The 17,410-nt window shown below is 36.7% G+C and overlaps 1 protein-coding gene across 1 annotated transcript in view; it reads left to right on the top strand.

The window, feature by feature from the left end:
- LOC144966460 (serine protease 1-like) overlaps window positions 1-14,686 on the top strand; it is a 16,872-nt gene extending 2,186 nt beyond the window's left edge. Inside the window, exons 3-8 of the mRNA XM_078903007.1 lie at window positions 5,924-6,116; window positions 6,815-6,872; window positions 7,976-8,093; window positions 8,950-9,114; window positions 11,803-11,942; window positions 13,619-14,686. Of these exons, the coding sequence (XP_078759133.1) occupies window positions 5,924-6,116; window positions 6,815-6,872; window positions 7,976-8,093; window positions 8,950-9,114; window positions 11,803-11,942; window positions 13,619-13,780 (836 nt within the window). The 3' untranslated portion in view covers window positions 13,781-14,686. The remainder of the gene's footprint in view (window positions 1-5,923; window positions 6,117-6,814; window positions 6,873-7,975; window positions 8,094-8,949; window positions 9,115-11,802; window positions 11,943-13,618) is intronic.
- Window positions 14,687-17,410: the final 2,724 nt, after the last annotated feature.

The following is a 17,410-nucleotide window of genomic DNA, read 5'->3' as shown; positions in this document are numbered from 1 at the left end:
TCATATATATATATATATATATATATATATATATATATATATATATATATATATATATTATATATATATATATATATATAGGATGTCCCAGATGTCGCGCACAATATAGATTTTTATGATAATACATATGAATAACAATTTTATTAATAAACTAAACTTAAACTTGAGCTTTTGTATAGCGCAATAACCACTAAACGTGCTCAAAGCGCTTTACAATGGGTCCCTGACCAACAGCAACAAGCAACATGTTGAACTAGACATGACGCCTATATGCGATATTACAATTTTTTCCTACATAGACAACGCTGCTAACGGCCAGGTACTCATTTTATACCAGAATGCGGTCAGAGAATGCGAGTAAAGAGCCTTTTCCAAGGACTCAACTATGCGCCGAGCGAGGCTCGAACCCAGGACCTTTCTAAACGAAAGCTAATGTCATACCACTAGAGCACATAGCCGCACATCATAATCCTAATAGATTCTCAAATTGTTCACCCTCTGCATTGATACATGCATCAATTCTCTTTATAAAACTGTTTCTTGGAACCGTTTAATTTAACGTCAGACAATAGTATATTGCTCAATGAGTTTTCTCATCAGCGTGGCTCAGTGGTACGGTCTTCGGTTCCTACCCGAAAGGTACCGAGTTCAATCACCCGCCGCTGCGTTATGTGGCCTTGAGCAAGTCACCTCGCCCTAGCTCACTTTGCGGCGCTGCTCTGCGGCTGACGCCTGGGTTATTCCAATTTTCCCTTGGAATAGACCCTAAAGACAAATTTCCCCTTGGGGATGAATAAAGGGAATGTTTTTAAAAAATATTTTTAAAAAATAATTTTTATGAATACGGTTGAATTCTTCAGCTATAGCAGGTGTGTTACCCCATTTTTCCCAAACATAAAACCCAATTTAACTCTTTCTTGTATCACAAGTTTTTTTCACCCATATCTGGAACATAAAAAAACCCAACGAAATATTATTTTATTATAAATTATTATTAATATTATATTGTTACTCTTATGTATTTTCATAAAAAAATCTACACGTTGCGCGACTTCTAAGACACCCTGTATAAGGGGGGCAGAAAACAAAAAACAAAAAACAAACCCAAACTGACAAGGGATCTAAACCGAACACTAAGCGCGTGACGCAAGTGTTTTTCCAACTGCGTTATCGGGGCACCCTGTTTTAACAATATCCTACAGTTAATTTGAGGCTTATGTTGCTATAGATAGTTCGAAGATGACGTCACTCAGGTCTTTGTTATTGTTTTTTTGCCATCCGCGTTTATGAGTAATGCTCACTGAACTGTATTAACCCGACTATAAACGTTCATGGATACACACAGTTTTGTGTGTTGGTCCGTTTTACTTCCGGATGGCAATGTTATGAGCTTCTTAGCCAAGCGCATACTATCTATATTATGCACAAGCAGGTTAATTCTTAACGCTTTAATGACTAGATTTCTATCAAATCACAATTTTCTCCATGGAAGCATAAAAAACTGACCTAACCGGTTTCATCTATAGCACTATAACAGCGATGAAAATCCGGCTTTAATGAATCGTTAGGTATGTACCCAGTCCTCCGGAAGAGTGATTTTACACTTTCAATGAGATTGGAACCAGTATTTTGACATCACACTTTTGTTTCCTATTTAGGACAATAAGCTTTGTTTCTTAAACAGTGAACTGCCGTACTCTAGAATGACAATCAAATGAGAAAAAAAATGACGAGAAAACATATCCTTTTAATACCGATCGATTTAAATGACGCTCATCTCGACAAAAACTCTCAAACCTGGGACTTCGTGAAGTCCTAATTATCTGTTAATCTTCAAGAACCGCTAGTTTCCTAATTCTGACCAATTTGAGTTTAAACTCAATGTTCACCACCTCGCTCATTCCAGCATAATTCACAATACCAGATTAAACGATAGGTCACACATAGGTATCTATTGTTGTTTACTGATATCGAGGGATAGAATCGATTACCGAACACATTAGAATACTTTTATTGGTCTAGGTACTGCTATATTAATGAGGAAATCACCACATCGTTACCAACACTGACTGGCCTGGGTTGCATTATATATTATTAATATAGCGTATTCATGCAAACCATCATTAAACGCCAATGACCGGAGTGGTTTCTTCAATCTAAAGTACGGCAGACCGGAGAGAAATAGGAGATGATTAGTAAAAAAGGTGCTTTGATATGCCTGTTTGATACCTTTTATAGTTTACAATTTGGTATATTAGTGCGATCTTTAACAACGTCTCTATTCCTGATACCTTTTATAGTTTACAATTTGGTATATTAGTGCGATCCTTAACAACGTCTCTATTCCTGATACCTTTTATATTTTACAATTTGGTATATTAGTGCGATCCTTAACAACGTCTCTATTCCTGATACCTTTTATATTTTACAATTTGGTATATTAGTGCGATCTTTAACAACGTCTCTATTCCTGATACCTTTTATAGTTTACAATTTGGTATATTAGTGCGATCCTTAACAACGTCTCTATTCCTGATACCTTTTATATTTTACAATTTGGTATATTAGTGCGATCTTTAACAACGTCTCTATTCCTGATACCTTTTATAGTTTACAATTTGGTATATTAGTGCGATCTTTAACAACGTCTCTATTCCTGATACCTTTTATAGTTTACAATTTGGTATATTAGTGCGATCCTTAACAACGTCTCTATTCCTGATACCTTTTATATTTTACAATTTGGTATATTATAAGTGCGATCTTTAACAACGTCTCTATTCCTGATACCTTTTATATTTTACAATTTGGTATATTATAAGTGCGATCTTTAACAACGTCTCTATTCCTGATACCTTTTATATTTTACAATTTGGTATATTATTAGTGCTATCTTTAACAACGTCTCTATTCCTGATACCTTTTATATTTTACAATTTGGTATATTATTAGTGCTATCTTTAACAACGTCTCTATTCCTGATACCTTTTATATTTTACAATTTGGTATATTATATACCTTTTATATTTCACAATTTGGTGTATTATTTGTGCTATCTTTAACAATGTCTTTATTCCTGATACCTTTTATATTTTACAATTTGGTATATTATTAGTGCTATATTTAACAACGTCTCTATTCCTTTGCTCTGACACCAAATTCGTTTTTAATATGTCGTAACCTAACGTCTCAAAAAGTATTTTTGTCGAGGTGGACCTAACTCCTGAAATTAGATTTTAAAGCTTAACTACTTATAAAATTTGAGTAAAAGTAATGTCGCCATAAAAAAGAAGGTGTTCTGTTATTTAAACGTGAAAAACTGTTATTTCTCAATTGTTGTCGTTTTGACTATATATTTATAAAGACTTAAATGGGCTCTTTTGACTAAAAATGGTTTTCTGTAATTGATGAGCCAAATAGTTTCCGAACGGACTTTTAAAAAATGAAAACAAACACAAACAAAAAAAAAAAAAGAAAGAAAATCAGACAATCAATTAAGCAAGAATAAACAAAAAAAGAGACAAAAACCCCCCAAAAAACCAGAACAACAAACAAACCCAAACAGAAAAAATCCCCGAAAAAACCCCCAAACAAACCAACAACCAAAACCAAAAAATACGACAAAAAGGCCTTAAAATATAACAACAAAAAAAAAAACAAAAAAAAAAAACAGACCCCCCCCCCCTCAAAAACGAAACAAAAACAAAATTTAAAAAACCGCAAATCAGTTTGCCTTAATTTTAGGTCATCAATGGTGACTCACAACGATAATCTCGAAGCTGTCTTCTTTACTTGTTTTCAAGATCATCCACTTTAAAATTAGATACCGTAAAAGATTACATTTCCTTTATGCACCTCAAGAGGAAATTTGTCTTTAGGGTCTCTCTTGAGAAAAGACAGAATTAGGCCCATGCGTCAGCCGTGATGTTGTGTCGTAAACTGAATAATAATGCCTAACTTTCTTGCTTAAAAAACAGAAACAAAAACAAATCAAAAACAAAAACATCAGAGCCGACAAACCCTGCCTCCAAAATCCCCTCCAAAAAAAACAAAACAAAAAAACAAATAAAACAAAACAAAGCAACAGCAAAAAACAAAAAAAAAAAAAAACAAAAAAAAACAAAAAAAAACAAAACAAAACAAACAAAAACAAAACAAAACAAACAAACAAAAAACAACAGAAAACAATAATAAAAAAATCCCACACAACCCCCCCCCCCCCCCAAGAAAAAAAAACAACCCCAAACAGACCAAAACAAAACAAACATACAAAACAACAAAATGACCTCCAAATGTAAATGTCAGACTTTATTTACTCGGCCACCTCTTTTCACTTTACATTATTATCATTTTCATAATATTCTGTATTCAGTTAAGTGGGTGGAGCAGGCACTTATGTTGATAATAACAAGAAATGAAGTGAGTAGAGAAGTGCCAGAATGCATTAGATAATAAAAACTTTTGCGGCGATAAGAATTTGAATTACGCCCGTCTATATCACATTGCACTACAGATGGCTTTGTTGAACTCACGACCCGACAGTTACGGCACCTCCGCCTGGCCAGAGAGGAACGCTCTACAATCGACGCCATCTTCCACTCCAAAAAAAAACATAGTTACGATCTTGAGTCCCTCTCGCGATTTTTGGCTTTTCCTTTTATAATTTACTCGTGATATATTACCAATCGCCTTAAAACAATAATATTATGTCTTTAACTTTAATATTTGACTTTCTCGACTGACATGCTGCTTGGCTCCTGGCGAAGAATATGACCTCTACAGCACTCTTCCATCTTTTTCTGTCCTTGTGCACAGACCTTTGCCTCACTCCAGGTAAGATTGGAGACGCACAAAACTTGGTGTGGTGAAGGTTCCTCCTCCAGGTCTGTTTTGTACGACCCATTTTCCTCATACCCTGCGTGTCCCATTTGAGAGCCTGTTGCAGGGTTCCTTCCGAAGGGCATGGCCAACCCATCGGAAAGATTTAGATGAAGAAAATTGACCATTAAATCAAAATGACCAAGATCAGAAAAGTTATGCTTTTTGAAGTTGGAGAAACAAAACTCATTCTTTTCAATGAAGGCACACATTTTTTACTTCACCGCTTTCGGACCCAAACCTAAAATGCACCCAATCACCTCATGGCCAATCTTATACAAAAGCGATCTCAAAAGATTTGTTAGCTCTATCCTTACGAACCATTTTCAGTATTTCCCCAAAATAGCAGGCTCACCCAGCAAAAAACTAGATTTTTAAAACTCAATCTCATCTCTCTACAAAACAACTTTATGTTCTTATTAATTAAACAAAGATCATTCTTCAAAGTTTTTGATGTGCAAAATAAATCTGAATAAGAAAAAAAATGTATATTGTGTCGTAACAAATGTGACGATTTTGCTGTAGGTGGTAAGGAAAGGGTTAAGACTAACGTTTGCTTAACATCAACCATGAATCTCAACAACACCAGACACATTATGGCATCAAACAGACAGGAATGGAGATTCCTCGGCACAAAAATCGAGCAGGCCCCTAAGTCAAGTATGTCACACATTTTCACTCAATCTTGATAAGATAAGCTTGAAATTGAATTTTAACCCTCTCCTTACCAGCCATTTTCAGAATTTCCCCCAAAACTTCACACCCACTCAACACACAGGCATATCTTATTCAAAAAGAAAAGCAACAAGAACATTCTAAACATAATATTGTTCGCCAAATATTATGGACTCTATTACAGATTGTAAAGTTTTTATAGCTATAAATAGCAAAAAGAAATGAAATCTGGATGAAAAAAGTGACGGTTGTATCTTAACAAATGTGACGATTTTCCAATAGGTGGTAAGGAGAGGGTTAAGCACCATGTTCCCGTGGATATAACACTGTTTTGAGACAACTGGTCACATATTGCGTGTTTACTTCACAGAGCGACACAAACGCACCATCGGCGGCAGCAGTTTCTCCAGAGGTCAGTTTCCATTTCTCGTCCTCCTACGAGCGACCATCGTGACCAGAAGAGTCCTAGGCTTTTTGCCCATCAATCACTACCACATGTACTGTGGCGGTGTGCTCATCGATGACCAGTGGCTATTGTCAGCCGCTCATTGCTTCTCGGATGTGTGAGTGGAGTCTTTTACTCAAATCAAATACTAATCAGATCTATTTATACTTAATTTACGTACATATGTATTTGTTTATAAGGGGAAAGGGGGAGGGGGGGGGGGGCAACTTGGCTTAATGGTATGTTTTTTGTACCGAGCTCGACTACCTTATTATGTGGCCTTGAGCAAGTCACCTCGCGCTATATCACTTTGCAGAGCTGCACTGCGGCTGACGCCTGGGTTATTCAGTCATCCTTTGGAATAGACCCTAAAGAAAAGTTTCCTTTGGGGACGAAAAAGGGGAATTTTATTTTATTTTTATAGGTTTATGATTCGCCATGACTTTTACAATGACGCTGGTAAAATGATTTCAAATTAAAAAAACTTTCAGATGACAGTCTCAGGTTTGAGTCTTTTTGACAATGCTGAGGTCATCTTGATACATATTTGAAGTGGAAGTTTCTTGACCAAAGAAACTTGTTTTGTCAGAGTAAGAAAACACCATACTGAGGTGGTGGTGGTGGTGTGTGTGTGTGTGTGAAGGGGGGGGGGAGGTGTTCATTCCGTATTGCTTCTAACTCTGTTCTGTTTTATTTATTTCTCTATTTATTTATTTATTTATTTATTTATTTATTTATTTATTCATTATTTAGTCATTTATTTATTGATTTTTTTTTCATTTATTCATTAATATAATTTAATTATTTATTTACCAGACGAGCAGCGAGGAGAGCCAGCAATTGGGAGGCCAGGATGGGAACTGTCAGATTACGGGTAATGATTGTGTGGATGACAAAATCAAAGGAGAAGATGTAGATGGGGACGATGTCGATAATGATGTTGGATCGATAGATTTAAAATGATAATAATAATAATAATAATAATAATAATAATAATAATAATAATAATAATAATAATAATAATAATAATAATAATAACAATAATGATAATGATAACGATGATGATGACGATGATAATGATGATGATGATGATGATGATGATGATGATGATAATGATAATTATGATGATGTTGATAATAATGATAATACGAAAAAGAAGAAGAAGAAGAAGAAGAAGAAGAAGAAGAAGAAGAAGAAGAAGAAGAAGAAGAAGAAGAGTCTATTCTTTAAAATATTAAGGTTGGCGATCAACATTGTTCCGTACTGCCTATGTTATCACCGAGCACCGAATTACTGGCAAATCTAAAAAAATTAATTCTTTCTTTCACAGATTGATATATCTACGAGTAACTTGCAATCGTTTCTTAAATTAATTCTATTAACTATTGCCCGCTGATTCCAGTGGTTATCTAGAATATCTGCTCGGCGGTAATCATGAGTCCAAAATTTGTAATACATATTTTTTATTTCCCCTCAAATGTTACGGGTGCTCCACTAATATTTTTTTAAACCCTTTACTAAAAATTAATTTAATATATTGCTTTATGAAATTATTTAAATATAATATTTATATAACGCTTATTTATTCATTCTTGTATTTCACTTTTGTAAAACCAATTGATTGATGGATGACTAAAGTTTATTCGATATATCTTTATCTCCACTTATCTTTAGAAAACGGTTAAAAACTGAGCTTTTCTGTAGGGCATATAATTTGGACTCTTAGTATGTATTGTATTATAATATATTATGTTGTCATCGAATTTGTGTGGTTTTTAACATGCCAGTTCTATATTTTTATATCATACATGATGTGTTGATGTAAAGCGCCAGTGAGCAATTCTAAATTGGAACTAGGCGCTATATAAGTTCATTATATTATTATTATTATTATTATTATTATTATTATTATTATTATTATTATTATTATTATTATTATTATTATTATTATTATTATCTATATTTAATTTGTATAAGGCTGGTATACGAGAGCGGCTGTTGGACTTGGTGGGGAGAGTAACTAGAATTCAGGATCTTCGTCTTTGGGAGGTGGATGTAGACAGAATTGTCATCCACCCGGAATATAACACCACAGGTAGGTAAACACACAGGCGTGCACTTGCGCACTCACTCACTTACACACAAACACACACACACACACATTGTCTTATAACACATAATCCCAACACTAACACACATACACACACTCAATGCTTTTCATAAAAAATTTCACTTGAACTTAATATTCATCCAAATGATATAAAGCTCTCTCTCTCTCTCTCTCTCTCTCTCTCTCTCTCTCTCTCTCTCTCTTTATCTATCTATCTATCTATCGATCTATCTATTGATCTATCTGTCTATCAATCTATCTCTCAAGCATGCATTGATTTGTCGATCACCCTTGTAATCTCATTTGATTAACGTTTGTTTATTATTATTTAGAATGATATGTAACAACACGTTCATGTTTTAGGGATCTAGATCCCCTCCAGCAAATCAAACTTCGTTTTTACTTGTATTGTGTTTTTATTCACTCGAAATATTCACAATTTAAGAGTTGATACTGGTCTAAGCGTTTTTCATTTTTGTTTTTGTTGGAGAAGTAAAACAATATATTTCTCGAATGTAAAGAACGGCCATGTGGTCTTGTGGAATGGCGACTGGCTTTCGGATCGGAAGGTCCTGGGTTCGAGCCTCGCTCGGCGCATAGTTGAGTATTTGGAAAAGGCTTTTTACTCACAATCTCTCACTGTAATCATGTGTAAAATGAGTACCCGGCCGTTAACAGCGTTGTCTCTGTCGGAAAAAAATTGTAATATCGCCTAACAAGAGTCGTGTCTGGTTCTACATGTGACGTGTTGCTGTTGGTCAGGGACCCTTTGTAAAGCGCCTTGAGCATGTTTAATGGATATTGATCTTTATAGAAGCTCAAGTTTTTTTTTAATCCACAGGTCTTTTGACCAACGACATAGCTCTGGTCAAACTATCTCGTCGCATTCCCAATAGATCTTTGCCTTACCTCATCTCCGCCGTGCCCTTACCCAGCGAGACAGACAATTCCTTCCCCAATCTCAGGAGTGAATGCATCACCATGGGATGGGGATGCACCGCCTCAGGTACGCTAATGCTACACTAAACATAGAGTATATATATATATATATATATATATAATATAATATATATATATATATATATACTAAACAAACTATATATATATATATATATATATTATATATACTCTATGTTTAGCGTATGTATGTATATATATATATATATATATATATATATATATATGTTTATTTATGTAGCGCATTCTCATGAATTTACCATGCTCAATGAGCTTCACGATGTTTCATTTATTTCTCTAGCGGACCATTTGGAAACATACTATTTTCATTTCATACAGTGCCAGTCGCCAGATAGGCGTTCTTGTTGTACGAATACTCTTACATCATCCGTCACTGCCTATATATAGCACATTCCCTCTACACCTCAGTCCAGTGGGGTAATGTGTATTAACCCTCTCCTTTCCACCTATTGGAAAATCGTCACATTTGTTACGATGCTGTCGTCTCTTTTCTCATCCAGATTTAATGTCTTTTTGCTACAGCTATAAAAAAAAACTTGGCATTCTGTAATAGAGCTCATATTGGCGACCAATATTATGTGTAGAATGTGCTTGTTGCTTTTCTGTTTGAGTAAAAAATGTCTGTATTTTTTGTTAGATGGGTGTGAAGATTTGGGGAAAATTCTGAAAATGACTAGTAAGAAGAAGGTTAAGTGCCTTGCCCAAGAACACAACCCCGGGACTTGAATTTTACACGATCACTGTCACCCATCTGGCCACTGATCACGCTCAACTTTGCTTTACTTTTGTGACCGGACGAGAGATCGTACCACAAAGTCACCGAGCTACAGTAGTGATAGAACGTTGGAGCTCTCAACCCATAGCCATCTCAGATACATGCCTAGCAGCCCTTCAGATTCTTGGGACACAAACGAGTTTAAAATGCACGATGTTGTACTGTGTTACATACAAGGCAATTCCATGCATTACTGCGTCAAAATAAAATCCTTCAGAGCCATTAAACCCACGGAGTTGGAGTTCATCCCGGTTTTCACAGCGTGAAGCGGACAATAGATAGTATGCAGATGACGTCACTCAGGCCTTTGTTATTGTTTTTGCCATCCGCGTTTGTGAGTTGTTCTCACTAAACTGTATTAACCAGACTATAAAAGTTCATGGTGACACAGAGTTTGTGTGTTGGTCCGTTATACTTCCGGATGGCAATGTTGTGAACTCCTTGGCCAAGCGCATTCTATCTATAGCCATTTCTTACTCCTCCCCTTTGCATAGGACGCTAATCTATCGCAAAGTACTTTCCGACTGATTTTAGAGCGCTAGCAGCTACCCTGGTCATCACTGCAGGATGGACAGAAAGGGGGACGGGGGAGGAAGGGGGGGGGGGGTGTCAGAAAAATATCTCGTCATCACCCCAGATCGATCTTGGTTATATCTGTGTGTGAAGTGAGTGCTCTGCAACTGATCTAGTAGGACCTCCACTATGTCAAAACACTGTGATATAATAGGAAATGTCTGAAGACTGAGTTGTTCCGTGAGGCTTATTTTTCATGAAATAGATGTTGCTTAGATTTTATTTTTTGTATTCATGCTTATTATGTAGTGTCGTGATTTTTAATTTTGTTGTTTTAAAACATTTTTAATATGTAAAGCGCCACAGAGCACGATTAACGTGGATGTTTAGGCGCTATATAAATTCATTATTTACTATTTACTATTTATTTTAAAAAATTGAAGACGACCTAATCCGGCTGGTAGGCATGGCATGAAAGTAGTAATAGTTTAACCTTTTCTCTGAAAAAAAATATTACGCCCTTCCGCGAGTCATCGTAAGATGCCCTAGCCTTGGCATTCCATCAAGGAATAAAAATAATCCATGAAACTAATGTCTGATCTCAACAGTAATCACCCATGTTGTCCAAAGTGAGCAAATTGGGGGGTTAATAAGGAAAAAAAACCAAAAGTGACTGAAGTGTGACTCGAACCTAGGGCCTTCCTGGTCACAGTGCAATGCTTTAAACAATTCTCCCCTCCCTTTTCTCTAGCCAACAAGAAAACAGTATAATACTATAAAGAATACGAGTTGAGATTTGTGTCTCTGTCATACGTTGTTTCGCTTATTGAATTTATGTTTGTTATTATTTTGTTGTGGTTGGGTGAAGAAATACTTTTGTCTGAAGCGTCATTGTTCTGTAACTTGTTCTTTGTTAAAGAGGGTCGATCAAAATTTCCTTCCATTCCTCCTCAAGGGGAATTTAAAAAATTATCTCTCTCCTTACCACCCATTTTCAGAGTTTCCCCCAAAACGTCACGTCTACCCAGCACAAAAATAGAATTTTCTGACTCAAACAGAAAACCAACAAGTACATTCTATACACAATATTGTTCAGTAAAACGAGCTCTATAATACAGTGTCAAGTTTATATAGCTGTAACAAAAAATTTTCTTTACATTTTGTGATGTTCATAGGAAATCAGAATGATAAAATTGTTGGTTGTATCGTAACGAATGTGACGATTTTCCTATGTTTGGTACGGAGAGGGTTAAGACCCTATCTCGAGAAAAGATCGAAATAACACAGGCGTCAGTGTCATAGAAGCTCCGCGGACTGATTGATTTCGATCCCTTGCGTGTGAAGTGAGTACTCTACTTACTGATCTATCGGGCAGTCTAAATAACTATAGAAGAAACCTGACTGGTGTCAATTGTATTCATTCTAAAGGTCGAGGTCCATCTCGTCAAGCTCGACGTATTCAGATGCCGATTCGACCTTCGTCCACCTGTGCCTACCATTACGGTAATATCTCTATGAATAGACGACTGTGTGCGGGCCACACGGATGGTGGGATTGGCGTTTGTCAGGTAAGATCGTTGTCGACGGACGTTGTCGTCGTCATCTTCCTCCTCCTCGCCCTCCTCTTCGCCCTCCTCCTCCTCTTCTTTCTCCTCCTCTTCTTTCTCCTCCTCCTCCTCCTCCTCCTCCTCCTCCTCCCCTCCTCCTCCTCCTCCTCCTCATCCTCATCATCATCATCATCTCTACCACCACCACCACCACCACCACCACCACCATCACCACCACCACCACCACCACAAACACCGCCACCATCATTATCATCAATACCCACTTGAACATCCCAATCATTACCAAAACCACCGCTTTCCCCGCATTGTATCAACTATTATAAGCGCATTTACAGTAATTCACCATAGCTAATGCCCTTCATAATGCTTTATACATTCTCAAAGCAGTCCAAACAATCTTACAACACCTCTCATCACGTATTATATTATGTTAAGTGCCTTACTCAAACACAACGCCAGGACCATAGCTTTCCGATCATTGTCACTCATCTGGTCACTGACCACGTTTAACATTGTTTGGTTTTGCTGAAGGACAAGAAGCTACCGATGAACTACCGACACCATTAATACGACAGTGATGATGATGATGATGATGATGATGATGATGATGATGATGATGATGACGGTGATGATGACATCATCATCCATCATCATCAACATCATCAATCATCAACAATCATCATCATCATCAACAACAACAACATTATCACAATCACTACTACCACTTCCAACACAACGAAAAAAAAATAGCGCTTTTATGTAGCGCAATATCCACTAAATTTGCTCACAGCGCTTTACAAGTGGTCCCTGGTCAACAGCAACATTTAACATGTAGGACGGGACATGCCGCCTGTTAGGCGATATTACAATTTTTCGGACAAAGACAACGCTGTTAACGGCCAGGTACTCATTTTACACCTGAGTACGGTGAGAGAATGTGAGTAAAGAGTCTTTTCCAAGGACTCAACTATGCGCCGAGCGAGGCTCGAACCCAGGACCTTCCGATCCGAAAGCGAGTGTCATCCCTCAAACACAATAATATTATTATTAACCAATTAACTGCCGTGTTCTGTAAAACCATGCATATAAAAAATTGGCCAGAAAACTCGTCCTTCTGATATCGATCGATTTAAATGACCATCAACTTGTTCAAAACTGTCAAACCAAATATCGATCTATTTAAATGATTTTGAAGGGGTTTGTGCGGCTATGTGGTCTAGTGGTATTACTCTCGCTTTCAGATCGGAAGGTCCTGGAATCGAGTCTCGCGCTCGGCGCATAGTTGAGTCCTTGGAAAAGGCTCTTTATTCATATTCTCCCACCGTACTCAGGTGTTAAATTGAGTACCTGGCCGTTAACAGCGTTAACTCTGTCGGAAAAAATGGTAATATCGCCTAACAGGCGTCATATCTCGTTCTACATGTCACGTGTAGCCTTTGGTCAGGGACCCCTTGTAAAGCGCTTTGAGCACGTTTAGTGGATATTGCGCTATATAAAAGCTCAAGTTTAAGGACCCGTTTTCTGGCCAAATTTTTAAATAAATATACATAGTTTTCCAGAGTTCAGCATTTAACTGTTTTCTGGCCAAATTTTTAAATAAATGTACATAGTTTTCCAGAGTTCGGCATTTAACTGTTTAAAAAAAAAATACATATTTTATTCCATTTACTCCACAGGGAGACAGCGGTAGTCCTTTAGTGTGTCGAACCACCGAAGGTTACAAACTAGCGGGCCTTGTGTCTCTAACAAGCCGTCATAGGCCGGAGAGCTTCCCTGCTGTTTTTGTATCTGTCAAGGAGTATCTACCTTGGATTCGACAGGTCATCGATGAAGAATAATAAAATCGACTGCATTCATCATGGTGGGGGTCCTCACAAAAAACAAAACAAAAAAGCAACAAAAACAAAAACAAAACAAAACAAAGAAAAACCCAACAGCAACAAAAAATACAAACAAAAATCAATACAAAAACAAAACAAAAGCACAACCCCCCCTCCCCCCCCCCCCCCCCAAAAAAAAAATAACAGTGGTGCCCAGAGAAAATGTGATCCACCGCCTCAGTCTCGTATATGTCGAAGTGAACCAGATGACGAAAAATGATCATACAGTCATATTATAAGAAATATGAATTTTTTTTTTTTTTTCCCTTAAAGGACTATAATATTCCATTTCCTCAATAAAACACACAGAGCTAACCAAAATCGCATATCTCTATGGATAAAATCGATTGTGACCGCGCAGTCAAAATTAGAGGAAATAAGAATTTTTATTCTTTTCCTTTAAAAAACCCAAACCAAACTACATGCACATTCTTTTTCCTCAATAAAACAGATAAAGGTAACCAAAATCGCATATTTCTGGTGATAAATTTGTTTTTTCAACACCAAATTCACCCCCACATAACAACGCTGTGTTGCGATGGGCCACAAATATTGTCTTGTTTTATATTTTGGTCAGAAAACTTTAAAATTTCTTCAAGAAGTTATAGTAAGATTAACTCTCTCCTTATCGACTAAATTCATCATTTTTCCAGAAATGTTATACCCACCCAACACAGAACTTGTCTTTTTACACGCAAATTCTTTAGAAATACGTACATACTAGATATGAATATTTTTGTTTTCTCTTTTTTCTTTTTAACCTCAGGAATGGGAGACACCCAATGGTTGTCATCAATTTGCCAATTTAGATTTATCTCTGTCTTTTAAATAAAAACATAACAAGCTTTATAAAACAAAGATTTATCTGATAATTCATTGTTCATTGTATCGCAACAAATGTGACGATTTTCCTGTATTTGGTAAGGAGAGGGTTAAGATGAAATGACACCTTATCGACGCGTACGTACAAGCAGGTCGGATAACCGAACACACTGACTTATAGGCTTGATTTAACATTGTTGGAATGGACCGTATTATATTATACTTATATTTAAATACTTGAGCTTTTATATAGCGCAATATCCACTTAATGTGCTCAAAGCGCTTTACAAGGGGTCCCTGACCAACAGCAACATGTAACATGTAGAACGAGACATGACGCCTGTTAGGCGATATTACAGTTTTCTTCCGACAGAGACAACGCTGTTAACGGCCAGGTAATCATTTTACACCTGAGTAGGGTGAGATAATGTGAGTAAAGAGCCTTTCTAAAAACTCAACTATGCGCCGAGCGAGGCTCGAACTCGGGACCTTCCGATCCGAAAGCGAGTGTCATACCACTAGACCACATAGCCGCAAAATATTGCGTTGATTGTAGAGTTTTTCCATAACAATGAGCCCATAACAATTTAGGTTATCAGACCTGCTAATAAGTACACATCTCCCCCCACTCTTTATTTGAATTTGATAATGTAAAATTAAAATTACTTGAATAGTGCAAATGCTGGGAGCGACCTGTAGCTGGGTTGAGGAGAGGTCGGTTGCCGAATAGAACGCCATGGAATTATACGATCATTAACTTTGATATTGTTTCGTATTATAGATATAAATGATTGTTAATATTATTACACAAAGACTATTAGTAAGAGGAGACGTTGTCTTTTAAAAAAAATCTGACATCACAAAGAAAGCTGTAGATATAACTTAATATTTAATAACACACACACACACACACACACACATATATATATATTTTATATATATATATATATATATATATATATATATATATATATATTTACATATATATGTATATATATATATATATATATACACACACACACACATATATATATATATTATATAATATATATATATATATATATACATGTGTGTGTGTGTGTGTGTGTGTGTGTGTATAGTGATTGAATAAACAATAGCTACCTACTTGAGTAGATTTTTTTTGTAATCTCATTTCACAATTTGGTATTATTTTTTGTTATGTTTAATTGCTCATTTAACAATTGATTCAAATATGAATTTCTGGTCATAATTCGTTAAGCATAAAATGATTCGCATGAAGGAAAAAGAAATCATTGAGTTTGAAAGAAAAGAATAACGTCAAAATATGGGTCAACGTGGGTTTTAGTGTCAGGCTATAAGTTAACAATGGCTAAGATCTGAGCGTAGATGCTGTGCGCTTGGCTATGAAGCTCACAACATTGCCATCTGGAAATATAAAGGACCAACAAGCAAAACGATGTGTAACCTTGAACATTTATAGTCTGGTTCATACAGTTTAGTGAGAACTACTTATAAACGTGGATGGCAAAAAGCAAGACTTGAGTGACGTCAACTTCGTTCTATCTATAGCTGTTACTAAACAGGTACTCATATTTTACACCTGAGCCGGGATTTATCCGTGGCCATCGTAAAGTTATAGATAGAACGAAAATGACGTCAATCAGGTCTTTGTCATTGTTTTTTGCCATCCACGTTTATGAGTACTTTTCACTATACTGTACGAACCAGACTATAAAAGTTCATGGTTACACATAGTTTTGTGTGTTGGTCCGTTATACTTCCGGATGGCAATGTTATGAGCTTCTTAGCCAAGCGCATACTATCTATAGCCTGATACTGACCAAAAAATGACGTCAAAATGCCAGTCTTTTGCCACAAAAGAAAACAAATCGTGAGTTATATTCAATGGTTCAACCAATGAAATAACTTGCTTCCTTGAGCTCTACTAAACTCTATCGACGCTACGAAAACCTAAAAAATGACGTCAAATTGCCAGTCCGAGAGGGTTCTGGTGTCAGGTTATAATATGTTAACGATGGCGGCACATTGAGACCCAAAAGGACTGGTCTTTTTTGACGTCATTATTTGGTTTTTGCACCGCCTAGTGAGTTGTCATTAGTAGTGCTCATGGAAAAAGTGGTCCCATTGGTTGAACTATTGAATAAAACTCACGATTTGTTTTCTTTTGTAGCCAAAGACTGGTCTTTTGGCGTCATGTTTTGGTCAGTGTCAGGCTATAAGATAACGAAGGCTATGGTTTATCCCAGTTTCTATAGCACGGAACAGACAAAGCAATACGCTTCAACAGTCGTAACGTCACTTCGTTCGTAATGACGCATGGTAACTTAGTAACTGCCTCTAAACTATCGGAACAATGGCGGATGCCCTTATGAAATATTTCTCCGACGAGCATAAAAGCGTATCCAGAGGAGAAAAAAAACATTATAGATCTGATCATGTTTTGACTTTTACACATTCTGGTCACAAAACATATGAACAGTTCTTGCCAGCATGAAGAATATAAAGTACCGATTTTCTTTGTTTAGAACCACGATGGCCGCCGTTGCTGGGCGACGTGATATCAGACTATTGAATCCAATTATGTACTTGCCATCCCTTGAATAGGACTCCAGATCTAATAGACCCAGGTACCTAATCACTGCTGGATGATCGGGGGGGGGGGGGGGGGGGGGGGGGGGGGTCAGATAAAAATCTCGACCGCACCAGGATCGATCTTGGTCACTATTTGTGTGAAGCGAGAGTTCTACCAACTGAGCTATCGGG

This window comes from Berghia stephanieae, chromosome 2 (assembly GCF_034508935.2).
Source record: "Berghia stephanieae isolate SIO BIC M18660-M18661 chromosome 2, UCSD_Bste_1.3, whole genome shotgun sequence".
In the NCBI taxonomy this organism is placed as follows: domain Eukaryota; kingdom Metazoa; phylum Mollusca; class Gastropoda; order Nudibranchia; family Aeolidiidae; genus Berghia; species Berghia stephanieae.
Note: the sequence above shows the minus strand (reverse complement) of the source record. Positions and strands in the feature narration are given on the sequence as shown.